Source organism: Chroicocephalus ridibundus, chromosome 23, assembly GCF_963924245.1.
Source record: "Chroicocephalus ridibundus chromosome 23, bChrRid1.1, whole genome shotgun sequence".
Lineage (NCBI taxonomy): Eukaryota > Metazoa > Chordata > Aves > Charadriiformes > Laridae > Chroicocephalus > Chroicocephalus ridibundus.
Genome location: NC_086306.1, coordinates 6,807,413 through 6,824,896, shown reverse-complemented (window position 1 = coordinate 6,824,896; position 17,484 = coordinate 6,807,413). Strand labels below are relative to the sequence as shown.

General features: G+C 44.2%; 1 protein-coding gene across 3 annotated transcripts; it reads left to right on the top strand.

Annotated features, from left to right (window-relative positions):
• The first annotated feature begins 1,922 nt into the window (after positions 1–1,922).
• On the top strand, positions 1,923–17,193 carry PLAT (plasminogen activator, tissue type). Of its 3 annotated transcripts, XM_063358495.1 has the most exons (14): positions 2,477–2,610; positions 7,384–7,485; positions 8,504–8,543; positions 8,959–9,090; positions 9,502–9,615; positions 9,979–10,153; positions 10,721–10,812; positions 11,072–11,246; positions 11,586–11,671; positions 12,076–12,271; positions 12,739–12,875; positions 12,967–13,107; positions 14,571–14,719; positions 15,500–17,193. In XM_063358495.1, exons 2-14 carry the CDS (start codon positions 7,405–7,407, stop codon positions 15,656–15,658), a joined length of 1,677 nt encoding a protein of 558 aa, XP_063214565.1. In that variant the 5' UTR covers positions 2,477–2,610; positions 7,384–7,404; the 3' UTR covers positions 15,659–17,193. The 3 variants fall into 3 exon arrangements, with proteins under 3 accessions (XP_063214564.1, XP_063214565.1, XP_063214566.1); XM_063358494.1 differs by lacking the exon at positions 8,504–8,543 and having other exon boundaries at positions 1,923–2,610; XM_063358496.1 differs by lacking the exon at positions 8,959–9,090.
• The last annotated feature ends 291 nt before the right edge of the window (positions 17,194–17,484 follow it).

Genomic DNA, 17,484 nt, shown 5'->3' with positions numbered 1-17,484 from the left:
GCGGAGCTGCTGTCTGCCTCCCACGGCTTCTGTAAAATCTGCTAAATGTACTGAAACGTGCTATTCTTCTCAGCTCCCACCTTGCCACCCAAGCCAAAACGCTATTCCGTGCATTACGTCGCATTGAGATTCTGCGTCCTCGTACCTACAACATTAAGCTCCGCGGTGCCAGGGCAGGGGCATGCAGCGCAACCGCAGCAGGGCCAGCGGCGTGTCCCGTGAGGGGGTGCAGGCCTGCTGCAGGGTGTCATGGTGACACGCTTCATAGGATCATGGAACGGCTTGGGTTGGAAGGGACCTTGAAGTGTTGGAAGGACACATCCAGTGTCACCCCCTGCCTAGTGGGACACCTCCCACCAGCCCAGGTTGCTCCAAGCCCCGGCCAACCTGCCCTTGAACCCCTCCAGGGATGGGGCAGCCACAGCTTCTCTGGGCAACCTGGGCCAGGGGCTCACCCCCCTCACAGCAAAGAATTTCTTCCTAATGTCTAGTCTAAATCTCCCCTCTTTCAGTTTAAAACCGTTACCCTTCATCCCATGGCTCCCATCTGTGATCAAGAGTCCCTCCCCAGCTTTCCTGGAACCCCTTTAGGGATTGGAAGGGGCTATAACTTCTGAAATCTTCCCTCACTTTGTGGGGTCCGTTACTTTGTTGGCATCTTTAGTCTACATGTCCAGCAGCAAATAGCTGTTATCTTCAAAAATAATATAAATTTACCCCTGCTCACTCATCAGTGTCCAATCGTATTTTTCTCAACAACTGGGAGTCCCTTCTGGAAAGTCAAACACAGCTGCCCTTAAATCAGATTTATGGCAGTAATGTTACCGCTAGCACTGAGAAATACATGTGATAATTTTGACATAGATTTCCATACAGAGAACAGCTAAACATTCAGAGTAACCAGTGTTTCATCTTTGCCAATATGCAAAATAACCGCTGCCATGCTTCCCAACCGGGGACTCTATGCAGCTACTTCCTGAAGACGGAGATCCCTCACACACCATTTCTTATGTCTGCACTTACACTGAATTGTATCAGGAAACCTCATTTCTAGTGAATCAGTTCCTAAAAGTTAGGACACATCCATTAATGTAACAATCGCATCACCGACAGTTTTCATAACCCAGCCCTAAGTTCTAAAACCGATCATTCAGACTTGTCTGCCACACTTTGATAACTCAGTACCTCATGACCGCACCCTAGTGAGTAGGATTAATTTCCTAGGATGGACAGTATCAGCAAACATTTAACTCTTCAGCCCTCAACATACTATTCCTTATTTCTAGCTAAGGATCCTTGGAAGTTTTGCTCATTGTCCCCACTTAACTGGAATGCTCCTCCGCCTGTTCTTCTCCCAGTGGCACTGTTCCTGGCATGCGCTGCTCCACAGATGGGTCAGGGTCTCTCTGCCAAAGATTATCAATGGATGCCTGTTCTGATTTGAGAAAATCCGTAACAATTTATTGTCGTTTAGACAATCATTCTATCACCCGATGACCCCTCCCCACCAGGAAAGGGGAATCCGGGAAAGCAAGGAAACACGAGGGTTGAAATATAGATTTAATAGGATAAGACTAAATAATTAACAATAATACTAAAGAACCAGTATTAATCCCAATACCAATATAAGATATACAAGAATTATAGTCAGCTAATTATATCAGTAGAAAGCTGTGCACTGCCAGCAGTGGACAGTAAATGTTGGACACTGTCAGCGCAACAGCTTCGGGGGGAAAGGAAGGCCTCAGGGATCCGGCACCAGGGCAAGGAGCTCTCTGGACTGCTGCCATCAAGGGAGAGAGAGACTACGCAGCAAACTTTCTATCGAATGTGACATTCATGGTATGAAATAATCCTGTTGGCCATCCTGGGTCAAATGCCCAGGCTCACTCCTCCTCACCCTGCACCTGGGCAAGGCTCAAACACAGTGAGACCCTGAATCCCACATAGCCTAGCTGGCTATAAAGTAAATATTTTCCCGAGTTCAGACACTAGAGTCTTCCAAAAGTGCAGTTTTCCCCAGTATCAGAAGAGAAATTAGTCCTGTGTCACTCAACCCAGGACGGCGCCATTCAGAGCAGGGCACCCGATGCTCTTCCTTCAAACAGGAGTTTCTCAGTACGAGGACTAAGTCTAGGGACTGCAGACCCTGGGGCATGTTAGAAATAATACACCTGTGCGTTCACCTAGGGCACTGCCTGGGCAGACCCCGCCTCATTCCTAGAAGCTGGATGGGACTGTTCCTTAGGGATTCGTGCTATTGTCGCTTAAGGTGTTCATTGGGGAAAAGTTGCTTTTTCAATTGCTGTTGAAGCTGAAGGTGTTCAATGGGGGGAAATTGCTACGAAGACCGAACCTGCTCTGCGACTGGAAGAGAGCCAGAACAAACTGAACGGGCTGTACCCCCCAGCCCGCCCGCCGGCGGGGACCCCTCTCCATCCCGCACCCCGTCCCGGCGGGACCAGCCCCGCCGCCGCCGCAGTCTCCTCCCCCTCCAGCCGGGCTTTAAGGGCAGGAGCTGTTCAGAGAGACCAGAGACGAGACGCAGAAAAGATAAAGCCAGGCTGGCGTGGAAAGGAAATCTGCGGCAGCAAACGGAAAAGCAAAAAGGTAGGTACTGCTCTGCACCAGTTTCAGAAAGTGCATTTCCCGTTTTCAACGCCAATGGCATTGCCATTAAATACTATTAAATATTATTATTTGATAAATCCCACTGAAGCACCGTGGTAGTTAACGAACTGAGCGACTGCCTTTCAGCTTTTGAAGAGATTCATAATGGTGGGCAAAGCTGCTTGCTTTCGGTTGTTTCAAGAAGGCTTTAGCTGTTGCAGGGAAAGGGCTGACAGCCTCGGGCTCTGACCAGTTAGCAGGGAGGAGCCTCCTGCTAAAGGACATCAGCAAAAGAACTTAAAACAAAGGAAGAGTTACGGACAAATATCTTGATGGTAAGGAGAGACCCAGAGAGCTAGCTGTGAAAGGATAACCTATCCTCCTCCTGGGAGATCAGGCTGTGCCTTTCACCCCAGGCTCCCAACCAGGATAACGGAGGGACAAAGCAGAGGAGGGTGGGTTGTCTTCAGTTCTCCCGAAACGAGCTTCTTTTCAAATGTAGCCAAAACCGCAGTAAATATTGAGAATGATTCCCAAAATGAAGCCAGAGTTTGAAATATTTTCTATTTCCTGTGATGCCTTCAAAGACTACAGAATCTTTTTTTGTTTTGTTGTTTTTAATTCTTTTCCCCGAAAGCAGAGGTCTGTCCACTGGTCTATTTTAAAGACAAATAGTACAAGTCTAATATTCATCTGCTCAGTTTAGAAAAGAGCTACAGAAGCGTTTTCTCCATTCGGCAGGAAAAGGCAGCGAGAATCTGCAGTCTTTTGCTTGGAACTAGATCAAGATAACTGTTCATCATCAAGAAAGCTGTTAGTGCTATAGCTTCAGAATCAAAGTACTCTGGAATGGTCATACTAGGTTATTGGGAGGCATACAGGGGGGTGGGAGCTACTTTTAATTTCTGTTAATGACTTTTTGGTTGACCTTGATAATATACATTGTTTTTTAGCTCTTATTCCACATCAATAATACTCACACTCTTACAGCTTAGAAGGACTGTTGTTAATAATAAATTAATATGTGGGATTTAAAAGTATTCCTGCTGATGATGCTTCATCAGAGAGAGATAAATGTATGGTATTGAGTATCTTTATGTCCTAATGTACCTGAAAGCGTACACATGGAGGTCTCTGGCTTATTGCTAGAGTATTTTTGATGAGAGAGGAAGCAAAGGGCAAGAGCAGAAGGCACAAACCGTTTAGCAGAGCCCTACCAGAAGGCACATTGCTTGCAGCTTTCTGCTTGGAGTCTTGTAAACATGGTATTTTTCAAACAGCCATATGCTTTTAGTTTGATAGGGCTTATCATTTGGAACATTCCAAGTGACTGGCCTAAGTTGTACCTTTCCCGAAATTGAAAATAAACATCTGGCAACATCTGTTAGCAGTTTTCCATGCATTTGGAGAGCAGCCACCAGTTTATGGGCAGGAGAAGGGGAAAGGAGGGGGAAAGGGCTGCAGCATGTGACACAGGGCTACGGCAGCACCCAGATGGCTCTCAGCAGAATTCACATCATCCGTTGCAGCTTTGGGAACATTGCTATTTAGTTCAGATTCAATTGAAGTCAATGCTTGCTTGGCAATCACTCTTACAGCTTTTAAAAAGGCCTGCTATACAATGTAAAACGCTCCCTAAGACGTGAGAAAGGGCTTGAAAGTATAGAAAAAGTATACTGCAGAATCCCTGAGAAATTCTCTGAATTACAAGGATCCCATCATCAAGATGTGACCTAAAGATGAGACCTGGAGTAACTAAGGTTCTTGGAAGCTGTTCCTGTGAATCTTTTCAGTCTGACTTGCAACTTAAGTCTCCTCTTTGTGCAGTCTAATGATGAGAAACCACAGCCTAAACTATCCCGCTGTACTCCAGTTCTGCTTCAGAGATGAGTATTTCTGCCTTTTGCTTTTTCTTTGAACAAATCTTTAAAAAAAAACCCAACCCAAACACAAACGCTTCCCCCTTTTTTAGCCTTGAATCCCAATTTATGACTCATTCATCTGTCATACTCCTATTTCACTAGCTGTTATCTGGTTTTATATAAACAGAGTCTGAGCTCCTAATTTCTGTAAGTAGTAGTAACTATTACTTTTAGGAAGAAAATTATAGGTTCAAGTCAGGAAACGTGTGATAAAGTTATTTGTCTTATTGTAAGAGTTCAGATTACGTAGTAATAACAACTCCAGTCCTTAAAAGCTGTTACTCACTGTGAAAATCAATAATACTTGGACCTGTTGGAGTGGGTCCAGAGGAGGGCCACAAAGATGATCCGAGGGCTGGAGCACCTCTCCTATGAAGACAAGCTGAGAGAGTTGGGGTTGTTCAGCCTGGAGAAGAGAACGCTCCGGGGAGACCTTACAGTGGCCTTCTAGTACCCGAAGGGGGCCTATAAGAAAGCTGGGGAGGGGCTGTTTGCAAGGGCATGGAGCGATAGGACGAGGGGCAATGGTTTAAACTAGAGCAGGGCAGGATTAGATAAGACATTAGGAAGAAGTTCTTTACACTGAGGGTGGTGAGACGCTGGCCCAGGTTGCCCAGAGAGGTGGTGGAGGCCCCATCCCTGGAGACATTCGAGGCCAGGCTGGATGAGGCTCTGAGCAACCTGATCTAGTTGATGTCCGTGGTCACTGCAGGGGGTTGGACTAGATGGCCTTTAGAGGTCCCTTCCAACCCGACACATTCTATGATGCTATGATTCTACTTTCCCAGTTTTTAATAGATGTATTGGACTTTGCTATTTAATGCCATATTTCCGAAAAGTCCCATAGGCACAAAGTTTCTAAACTTCTGACACTGTATAATCATTTGTATCCACCTTACTAATTTAAGTTTTGACATGAACAACAGCTGCTGCCTCCCCCCGCAACAGAGAGTCCTGTTGGTACGCCAGTAAATTCTCGTTTAAAGTCCTCAAGTTTGTCAGTGTTTCTAAATATAAAATAGAACTTTGCTAGCTACCAAACTCATGCTGCGAAGGTCAGGCTGTAATGGAGTTCTTTGACATACATACATTTGCCTGATCTTTTCCTGTTACTACAAGGTCACCAAGATAAAAGAATGGGCAAAATACATCTTCTTGGGGGTTTTTCCTACAGCAAAGCGCATTGCGTTCATAGGCAGCAGACCACCTCAGGAAGCCCTTCACTGCCTTTGTGTGTCACATCCAGTGTATTTTTCCGCTATGCGGATGAGATGAGAAATGGCATTTAGTGCAGCAAGGGAAAAAAACCTGTGTTGCTTAATTTCAGTGGTAGAATTTTCTATAAAATCGAGACTACGCTGTGTTACGAGTGCACTCCCTGCTGCTCAGAATTTTCTCTCCTCCCAGCAGCTGCCCTGAACCGGGCAGCGCTTACACAAGGTGCTTGGCTTCGGTGAAAGAAATCATTTTTCCTCCTTTGTCAGGAAAAAAACTGGAGGAGGGGAAACCAGGGCACAAGATGGTAGCATATCTCACTGCAGTCAGTGACTACAGAAATCTAAATTCATGCTTCCGCCAAGAAACTTGCCTGCTCAAGGCCAGACAGAAATAAATTTTGCTACAGTAGGAAGAAATACAGATGGATTACAGTACCCAAATGTCCTTCCTATACCTATCTGTGGCCAGGTCAGAGCAGCAATTTCACCAACTAGGAAATTAACCTCTGATGAGTGAAGAGAGAAGTAGATTTTCAAAGCAAACAAGATGAATGGAAGCAGAAATTCCAGATTCATCCTTAACCCCAGCCACACCATAGCAGCCGGCGATCTCCCACAAGAGATCGTTGGAGGTTCTCTCCCAGGACTTCTGCTGTGGGAGACAGACTGTGTAAATCAGCCTGGAGGAAGCAGAAACTCTTGCTGTGGTATGGAAGAGGGCTTTGTCTGAAGTGTAAAGCCGCTGAAGGGATTAGAGGGAATAAGACGTAGCTGTGACTGCACAGAAGTGACACACGGAAAGAAACGCTGCAATGAATAAATGAGAACACCAGACCAAAAGCCATCCTGCCAGCTAACTGCTGTACTCTCCCTTTTTAGTAAAAGCATATGACAATAGCTCATTAGCAAATGAAAATTTCATGAATGAATTAATGATTCTTCATTAGCAAATGAAAAGCTCAGCTGGGGAGAAGCTGTAGCAATACTGAAAATCAAAGACGTAGCGGTGCTGCCCCCACCCATCATCAACCAAAGTCTCCTTGCCGAGGGATCCTCTACACAGAGAGAAGCCCTCACTCTCACCCAAAGAAGAAGTCTGTGCAGAAAATGAAAATTTTCTTGAACCACTATTATCACAGACTGACCCTTCAGCATATTTTTGTGCCCCTGCAAGAGATCTCTTCAGTGGGCCTCAGTGACCTAAATCTCAATTAACACTTTCCAATCAGCATTACACTCCTTCATTAGACAAGTCCATCTCTCTAATAATGCACACGATACTGTTGGCTTCCAGCAACTTTGGGAAAAAGGATCGGAATTTACTTCTACCAGTCTTACTCCCCAGGAAACACCCTACGAGTTTCCTCCAGACCCGAAAGGGTGTGCTTTAGCCTGTCGGGTTTCTAAGTTTATCAAGTAAAAGCACATCTGTGTGCACCCTGGCAGTTTCCCCTGTCCAGGGACACCAGGACAGCTAGACCAGGTGGCTGAGAAACGCAGAGTAGAAAGTGTGTTTTAATGTAACAAGAATTTTCATAATTTAAAACCTTTATTTAAACTTATGACCTTGAACTCCACTCACACTGCAAAAAAAGCCTTTGTTCAACATCTTGTTTTTTCTTTTGTCTCTAAAGATAATTTGAGATTTGGAGGTGATGTGGAAGACGCTCGGAATGGAAGGCAAACTCCCATGTCTCCTCCTGCTGGTGGGAGCAGTCATGACTGCTCAATGCCAGGTAAGAGGTGAATGCATCGAATAATGCTCTTGCCATCCTCCTGTGTTTTTAGCAGCACTTCTTACCATCGACTCCAGCTGCCTGCATCAGACAGGAGAAGAATCTGGTTGTATCCCTAGAAATCAGAGGAAGGAAAACCTTACAAAGTAGTCTACCTCTAAACTGGGATTCCCAGTAATGTGTTATCCTGGCTGGTTTTCACTTCAGTAAGCAAGTCTTCTCCAAATCTTCTTGGTGTATCTGTGCACTGTCACCTTTCACTGTTAGTAAGAGTTCCATTGTGATCACCATTTAATTTTCTTTCTATTGGCATCACCTTCATTATTAGTCTCACTTACAACTGGTGGTTCCCGTGTCCCCTCACTTTAAGCCTCACATCACACAGCTTGAGTGAACCCTACACAATTCTAAAATGCTTAGACTCTCAAAAAATTGCTATCCCAGCCTTCCTCTTTCTTTTTATGTTATTCTTTCTCATGTGGCCTGATCAAAGTAGCTTTCTAAGTCGGTTTCTTCCTTAAGACTTTATCCAAAATATCTTATTTAATTGGCTGCAGGAGACATATGTCTCAAAGGTAATCAAGCTACAGAGGCTTATGGGGAAACCGCATGTCAATGAGCAAAAATAACTGCTTGTTCACATTTACTTCTTTGGAATTATTTGTTTGAACCTCCTTCAAATAGCAGAAAGCTGACAAGCTTTAGTTATCACTTGCAATGCTCCAAGAGCACATCACCACTTCACGCATGATGTGAGCACAGCACACCCCAAGTTCATGTCACTTGGATGACAAGCAATCACCTGGGACTCTGTGGCAACTCGATTATTACAATTCTTGGTACCCGTGCTGAGGTACCAGAGGCACTTTTCACTGTACTGTCTGAGGAGGGCAGACAGTTGCCCAGAGCTCCGCTGATTTACAAGACCTCAAGAAGAGGATTGGCTCCTCGGAGGCACTTGTTCTCCCAGTTTTCTTAACAGAGCAGGTACTCACGGAATAACCTTCTTTGCTTGCAGGGCTTACACGTGCGTTTCAAACGGGGAGCCAGATCCAGAGGTAAGCCAGGCAAACTACAACCGTGTTACCTGGAGCTTTATGAACACAGGAGAGGAAGGCAGATGATGCTGAGGGAATGGGGACTGAAAGCTGTTTGTCGTGGTTATTTGGATGAGAGATTCAGAAAGCAAAATACCAGACCATTAATACCATCCACAACTCACAAGAACAGCTTTTTCCTCTCCCTCTGCTCTTCTTCAAAGAACAAGAGGCCGGTCAATAGTGGAACAGTACATCCAACAACACAGCAGTAAGAGAGACGGGCCAGCTGCGGTCTGAGAAGGAAAAAGGGCGGCCCGTTAGACTGACGCTCCCGTCACAGATACTTTTCTCCCAGAAAGAGAAGGAAGTTCTTTTGCTCAGCCAGGCCTTTTCCCTGAATCTCTAAAAGAGGATTTCCTTTCTCCAATTGCAGCCATTTGCACAGACAGTTCATCTGGAGAAATATACCAGCACAGGGGGACCTGGCTGAGGCTCTCAGGGAGCAGAATAGAATACTGTAGGTGCGACAGTGGTCGGAGTCGCTGCCACACTGTGCCTATCAGAGGTGAGTATGAAGAAGAAAAAGAAAAAGGAAATGCTGGGCCAGGAGAGACTGTCCATCTAATCATCCTGACTAAGAGCTTGTTGTCAGGGGAGGCATTATCACACAGAAAATTTGGCTTGAAATAGAGTAAGATAGAAATTAAAATACCAATATATACTGATGCAGGCCAGACTAAGCGGGAGCGGGCAAGGGGCTGAGGAAAGCTCCTAACAGAGTATGCGGAGAGGATGGAGCAGAGGAAGAACATAAGCACTACACGACAAGACTGTAAGCACCTGACAATAACAGGTAGGCAGGGAAAAACAGACCAGGCTAAAGGAGACTGACAGGAGAGGAAAGATGGGTATACACTGCCAGCTTCTTACTTCTGTGAAATCTAATGGTGTTTCCTGGCTTTTGCTTATTCAACAGCCTGCACTAGAAATAAGTGCTACAACGGGGGCCAGTGTTCACAGGCGTATTATTCCCCACAGCTCTTCATCTGCCAGTGCCACCAAGGTTTCTCTGGGAAGCAGTGTGAAATAGGTGAGTAAACTATGTCAGTCACTGTGAACAATGCTACTGGTTTTAGCTATACCATGCAGAAGGATGAGTACCCAGAAGCTGCTGCTGTATACTGGGCTCTCTGTTAAGTTGCCTCTTTTTATTCTAAAGCTAATACTACAAAGAACTTACAAGGACGACACCTGGGCTGTTCTCAGTGTCTCTTAATAAAACTCTGAATTTTGTATCTGAAGACCTTTGTGTATACTTACAGTCTGCCCAGCAAGGCATTTTCACCGACTTACTAGACAAGACATCTGGGAGCCAAGTTTAAACAGAAGAGAGATGGGGAATCAGCGTTTGGGATGCTGTCGTCATAGTAGTATTTTCTTCACTTTTGTTCAGATACTGAAGTTAAGTGCTACCAAGATGCTGGAGTAACATACAGGGGTACGTGGAGCATGACAGAGAGCGGAACTGAGTGTTTAAATTGGAATAGCAACGGCTTGATGGACCGGACGTATAGCGGCCGAAGAGAGGACGCTGCTGAGCTGGGACTGGGCAACCACAACTATTGCAGGTGAGGGGCTGCTGGCACCGGTCAGAGCCACAGGAATCAGCCCATTCTAAGAGCTTGGAGCAAAGGAATGGCTGTTTGCAATGGTCTAATACCAAGCGAGAACACTCTGCACAGGTGCAAGTACAGCACAGCCCATGAGCAGCAACTGCAACTTCTGTAGACGTATACGAGCTTCAGCTCTATCTAGACTGGATCCTTATGACAGACAACAAAATGCATACATCTCTTGCCCCATAGTCCTTCCCTTGTCCCTTCTTAGTGCCTAAAACGCCCTTTGTAAGCTAGTTTCCTGCAGCTCCAGATCCCGCTCAAAGCTCTAAAAAGACAGTGCTTCCTGCACATGAACTAAACTGCACAAACAAGCTGTCGCTCCTGCTAGCTGCTGGCTGTCTCATCCTCACTTCCATGTACTCCACAATTTTATAATTAAAATAGGAATCCAAACAACTTCTGATGGTTCAGTCCATGTCTTCGCTGCGGAGCAGGATTAAGTTAACAAAGTAGATGGCAGACATGGGACTTATAACAGTAGCTTTATAATGATGTGTAATATCATAACTCTTTCAGAAACCCAGATGAGGATTCCAGACCTTGGTGCTATATCTATAAAGGGGGAAAGTACATCTGGGAACACTGCAGTGTGCCCTCCTGTTCAAAAGGTACATGCAGGGGGACAGGGAACAGACTTTAGAGCTTCCACTATTCATTGCGTATATAAGAATTCTCTCTGGAGTTGTGCTGTTTCTGTAGCCTGAAAGTTGAGACTCTCCTATTAAATCACGTTTAAGCTTTTAATATTTATGACACTGAGAGACTGAGATAAATACAGCTAATATATAGATGCCTTGACACAAATCACAGTTAGGAACAGCTGACGGGTTCATATCCATCAGTTAACATGCAGCTTTCTTACTGAAGTTGGGAACGTCAACTGCAAATCTGGAAGAGGCACAGATTACCGAGGCAGCCACAGCATTACCAGTTCTGGAGCTACCTGTTTGAGGTGGAATTCCCGAATCCTTGTCAACAAGTTATATACTGCTTGGAGAAGAAATGCTTACCAGCTGGGCCTTGGTAGTCACAATTTCTGCAGGTATGTAGTAATTTTTAGAATTTAAAAAATCCCACCAAACTTTCTGGTGGTACTCTTGAGTCAGGGCTCTAGTCTTTTATGTGGGTTATTAAAGCACAGGAAGTACATTAGTGCTGGGAACGAAACTCACTGGCAATAGTAATTCTATTCCACGTGACCTGTCTGTGCTTCTCTAACATCAGACTCCATAAATGCAAATTCCACGTGCCCCTAGGGCCCTCTGCATCTCTGGAAAAATCAAAAAGAATACACTCAGGTCACAGTCTGCCGCCTTTAGGACTCCCCAAACTCCCTGCAGATCTGATAAAACAAATAGCTCTTCTCTTTTCTGTGCCGCAGGAATCCTGACAATGACAGCAAGCCCTGGTGCCATGTACTGAAAGGAAATCAGCTCACATGGGAGTACTGCAACGTGCCTACTTGCTGTAAGGATCCTGGCACTCCTGATTCTTCTCCTTCTTTGGGGCTTTACTGTTCTGCACGTCATTTGTACTAAACTCAAACCTCTTAGAGTGAAATAAGAGCTGGGGCGGGGCGGGGGAGGGAAGCTTTTTGGGATAGAAAGAGATTCTGTGGCTCCACTCTCACAGAAGTGCCCTTTTCTCTGCCAGAAGGGAAGACTGCAGAAATGGAGGACAGAAAAGGCAGGGTTTCCTTACTGTATTTTTCAAATCGGAATAAGAGTTTCCTAGGAGACGGGAATGAGTCAGATACTGAACAGTTCATGCCAGGCTGCCTCAGCGTGCACTGGCAACTAACAGGCTCTTAACCCAAACTCAAAGGAAGAGTGCCTGAACAAAAAGCCCGTTTCTGGGTTTGTCATCCACAGCCACCTGTGGCTTACGGCAGCGCAGGGCACAGCAGTACAGGATCAAAGGTGGCTCCTACGCAGACATTGCCGCTCACCCGTGGCAAGCTGCCATCTTCGCAAAGTATCGCCGAGCACCGGGAGAGCACTTCCTCTGCGGGGGAATCCTGATCAGTTCCTGCTGGGTTTTGTCAGCTGCTCACTGTTTTGAGGAAGGGTAAGTTAAGGATTCAGTACCATATGGGGGAAAAAAGTCTGGAACGTGGAAGCATCCAGTATAGCCTTACTGGAAGGGTAAATGACTTGCAAAAAGCTCTTTATCCCATTAAGTCACTCTACACTAAAGATTATAGAGTTAATTGTGCTGAGAATTACAGATGGGCAAACTAGCGGCACAGTACCACAGCAGAATATCAAATAGCTGAAGCTCAAAGTTGTCAATAGAGATGCAGAGCCATGTGAAACTTGAGGACAGCAAGGGGCTGGCAGAGGAACTTTGCCATGATGGCTGTAAGCAATTAGCGCAAAACCGAAGGCAAATAGGACACTTGAGGGGAAACTGCCTGGGCAATGAAGTAGTAAGAACAATAAAATTAGAAGAGCAGAAGTTCCAACAGCACATCTTCCAGGGACTGGTCCACTCCAGTTAACCTGAGAAGAAAGTAAGACTCTCTTGTTCTTCAGCTTTAGAGCAAATCAGCTGAGGATTGTGCTGGGCAGGACTTCCCGAGCAACTCCCGAGGAAAATGAACAAAGGTTTCAAGTGAAGAACTACACCGTGCATCAGCGATTTGACTCCGAAAATTTCAACAATGACATTGGTAAGAATTTTTCTGGCCTTGTGACTGGAATGGCCATGGCTGGGTCCAGTTTGTGGTTAATGAAGTGGGGATTTTTTTTTCCCCTCTTCAGCTCTGTTGCAGTTGAGCTCGGATGCAGAAGATTGTGCTATTGAAACCGACACTGTCCGTGCTGCCTGTCTCCCCACACCAGGACTGCAACTGCCTGACTGGACTGAATGCGAGATCTCTGGTTATGGCAGAAACGAAGAATGTAAGTAGGAGATACTATGTCCAAAGTTTGTGTCCCCTGCCCTCAAAGAATTCAAGCCTTTAGCATCCCTTAATGTGTGACCACCCCCTGAATTATTACATGGGCTTATATCAGCACTACAAAAGGTATGCTTAAGTGGGAGATACACAAAAACAAGTTTTGCTTTAAGTTATTTCATTCATCTGAGTTCCGTGAGCTGCATGGGCTAGTAGAGTCTTCCTTGATACTCTCCAACAGTAGAAGCACAAAAAATGGCACAACGGATAAGGTAGGAATGACAGAAAATTTGCAATCAGGGCTGTCCCATTTCTGCTGTACTGAGTGCATTTAGATATTGTCATTCTGACAGAAATCCATTTCTGTCAAGATTTAGTATACTATACAGTTGCAGGTGGTTGCGTTATTCTAAAAGATACAATTGGCTGTACAGTGATAAGGAAAAAAAACAACTCAGAAAACAGGTAAAGAAATAACAATCCCAGATACATATTAAAAGGCTGGCTAAAGGGTTTTTGAAGCGAGCTACAACAAACAGGAATAAAACCTGTCTGAAAGTATACACAGGCTGACCTATATTTAAAACAAACCAAAAAACCCAGCTCTTATTTTACTGGCACTTCTACTATTTTCTTTTTATTATCTAACTTGTAAACTCTGAGACAGAGACTGTGAAGCATCCATCATAACAAGACCTATCTGTGATTTGAACCCATAGGGGTTTTGGAACAGACTTGCAGATTTAACATATAAGCGTGGCATAAAGTGTTTTTAAAGTTCTTTTAAAGCTAGTCCTCGGCATTGCTTGCAGGGAGTACAGGATAAACTCTTTGAGAGGGAAAGGATGCTGCAACTGTAATCCAAAACTAGACTGAAAAACAACAACCCTGCCAACTTCCAGCTTTGTGCAATTGCAGCTATGCAGGAGAATAAACCCAACACCCAAATCAAACAAACAAAAAAATCCCTTCCATTCCAACATAACACAAGCGTACACTCCTATCCAGTTACTCAGTATCATGTACGACAAGGCATTGGATTTTTGTTAGTGCAAATCTGAAGATCAGGATCCTGATTCATACAGTTAGTGATTTTCACAGGCACTTCCTGTGATTTCATTTTAATTGATGTAACTGTGCAAAGATGACTTATCCACCCAAAAAAACCCATCAGTCTTTAATTTGGAGCCTACAAAAACCTCTCTAGCATTTAAGCTTGCTAAAGAAGCAATGCTCTCTGCCACCTATATTTAAGGTGTTCTCACTAGCAAAGCAGAACCCACAATAATTAAAAAAGACCCTTTGGCAAGGAAATACTAGTTGAGCAAAGCCCTCACACCCTACCCCCAGCTACTTCTGTTTCCTCTCCCCCAAACTACAGAAACTGAACTGCAATATTTATTTTTTTTAATATACACACACAACCACAGACATATATATGTATTTATATCATCATTTTTCTTCCAGTTTCTCCATTCTATTCAGAGCACCTGAAGGAAGGCCATGTCAGACTGTTTCCAGCCAGTCGGTGCACAACACAGCATCTTGACAACCGGACTGTTACAGATAATATGTTATGTGCAGGAGACACAAGGCACCTTGATGATGCCTGCAAGGTAAACCCAGTTCTGTTCTTTCCTTTTTAGGTCTGTCCTTGATAGGCTGAGCTAACCAAACAAAAAGTGTCAGAAAATAGTTTAAAGAAGTTCTGCCTTTGGCTACATGGAAGTTCTAGTAGACTTTTGCTGAACAGAACTGCTGGCTTCAAACCAGAACAATACACTGAAAATCCCAAATATAGGAAATACCACAAAACTGAGCAGGAAACTCTGCCTCAGCACCGTTTCCTAATATTTTCTCTTGCGAGCATGCAAAACACTCAGCAGGAGGTTCTGTAAGAGGAAGCGGGTGCCGGTCTACTGAAAAGTGGAGAAAAGAACACTAAAGGCTGAAAGGTGGTGGAGAACGAGCAGCTGTAATGTAAGGAAAAAGGAGGGCACACATTCAATCCCCATCCTTTCCGTTTAAACAGCTCTTTAATAATTTTGCTTTACTGTTACACACAGCAGCATAAACACCCTGGATCTTTATAGCTTGAATAAGAGCGTTCCTCTTTTTGGTCTTATCAACGTCTCACCTACATTTCATAAATAAGCACTATACAAAGTTAGAGGCTTTATTACTAGTTTGCTTTTTTTGGGCCTCTCCCCATGAGAGGAGCATTGACGGAGTCTGGAACACAAAAGTGGCTTATGGGAAAGTGCTGTTACCAAGAGCTCTTGATTTGTGCACGTACTATGTAGGGTATTTCCACAGTGCACCACTAAAGCCAGTGGGGGGGGAAAAACCACAAAAACAAACAAGGAGATTGTTGCTAACCTGCTGCTTCTCTGTAGGGTGACTCTGGAGGGCCTCTGGTCTGTATGAAGGATGATCGTATGTATCTAATTGGAATCATCAGCTGGGGAATAGGCTGTGGCCGGAAAGACATACCTGGCGTTTATACAAATGTGAATCGTTATCTTGACTGGATTCAGGACAACATGAAACCCTGAAAAATGAACTATCCACACTCTTGTGGACACAGCCTCGCAGCTTCCTTCTGGGCGCTCTCGGGATGCTGACAGGGTTTCCTGTTTCTCCAGATGTTTATGGCTTTCAGTACAAGAGGAAGACAGACTGCAATGTGTGGGAAGGGCACGTTCTCAAATTAACTCTCCGTTCCTTATTACAGGTTATCGGAAGCTAACACTCCTTTCCCCCCACATCCCCAAGCTTTCTCCTTGCATCAAATCACATGATACAATTAAAAATAATTTTTTGGCCTGAGAGAATAAACCAAGCATGGGATGCTCACACATCCCATGAACAGCTATGGTATTTTGGGAATGGGTGTGAACTGAAGTCAAAGGGGACAGATTTAATTTCCTGAAAATTTCATCTCCCTCCTTATTTATCTGTAAATTTGGGAGACAGTCAGGCTTAAATAACCTAAGTAAAAATGGTGTAAGGACAGAGCTTAAGCTGGTTTCAGCTTGACACCAACAGAAAGAGCAAAGCTGTAGGCATGGACTGTTTATTTCCATATCCACGTACTACTTGCTTTTTCAGTTTGGAACCGATTCATTAACAGGATGGCATGCTTGTTAGGACATTTTGTTTTTCCACTTGCTTTTCCTCCTGGTAGGAACTAAATATTTAAATAAATATAGAATAGGTAAAAATCTTCACACCAGCCTTATCTGCTACAGAATCAACGCATTACTTTTTGACTATTAAGTTTCTATGCATTATAATTTGATAGGAAAGCAAAAGCTCTCACTTTAGCGCAGCAGCGCAGGACGGAACAAAGGACAAGTGTAATGGTAGCAGTTTTAGGTACCTGCTAGATTCACATCCACTGTAAAGATCAAGTCAAACATCACAAGGCTGCATTTGTCGTTTAACAGAAGACAGGACAGGTATAACCAAGTCACTGTGAACTAGAATCTCAGTAACCAAGCATTACTTGCTTGCATTGCAGTTGCCACGTGGTATCTCTGCATGTCCTAAGAGTTAATCCTCTTTGAGAGATTCTCTTGTGCAGTTCGTTTACAAATTAAGAGAAAGCAGGTGCAACTACCGTTTTACAAAAGGGAAAAATTATATTGAGACTACAGAAGCAGTTTAGCTTTAGTATCAACCAGGCATTGTAGCTAGAGAACTAGTCTTGTTTTATTTGGGAAATTCAAAACACTGTAACTCAAGATGTTTATGCTCACAGTTTTAAGGAGCTCTCTGATGATCTACTAGCACAGCCTCTAGTCCAAACAGAGAACCTCATCTAACAAGCACATACAGAAGAGAGATTTGGTATGGATGCCCATTACTTCCTCAAATGGGTTTTGTAAATGGCAACTTTACAAATGGGCCATGTCTTTCTAGCTACCAGCTTAGAAACTGACCTCAAAGAGATCTTTCTCTAATGTCGTCAGAGAAATGGTGGTCTAAGTCCAGTTAGCCTCAGCAATGAGTCCCATATTCCAGCCAGTGGAATTCTTGGGGAAAACACCCCAAGATGTTTAATAAACAATAGTCACAGTTCAGGTTTTTTGGTGTGTTATTGTTCTTAATTGTATTTTATTAAGTAATGACCTTGAAAAAAAGACAAATTAATTTCCATTCCTCTCTCCTGAGTCAACATCAGCATTTGTTGCAACTGAAGTACACAGCTACACCTCCCATTTCTCCTAAAACTCCTTATATCATCACCTACCAAGTTATCTCACTGCTTCCTGCTTACCCTTTTGCCCTGACTCTTTCATTCCATAAGAACTTGCAGCCTTCGCAGACTGATAGAGAAAGCTTGTCATAAGGGCCAGGCACTCTTATGCATATAAGA

Bases quoted from the DNA above. Each gene is read 5' to 3' on its own strand.
- PLAT (XM_063358494.1), top strand. From the start codon at position 2,328: ATGGGGGGAAATTGCTACGAAGACCGAACCTGCTCTGCGACTGGAAGA. The intron at 9,616-9,978 runs GTGAGTAAACTA...ACTTTTGTTCAG, and splicing joins TGGGAAGCAGTGTGAAATAG to ATACTGAAGTTAAGTGCTAC. The intron at 14,720-15,499 runs GTAAACCCAGTT...GCTTCTCTGTAG, and splicing joins ACCTTGATGATGCCTGCAAG to GGTGACTCTGGAGGGCCTCT.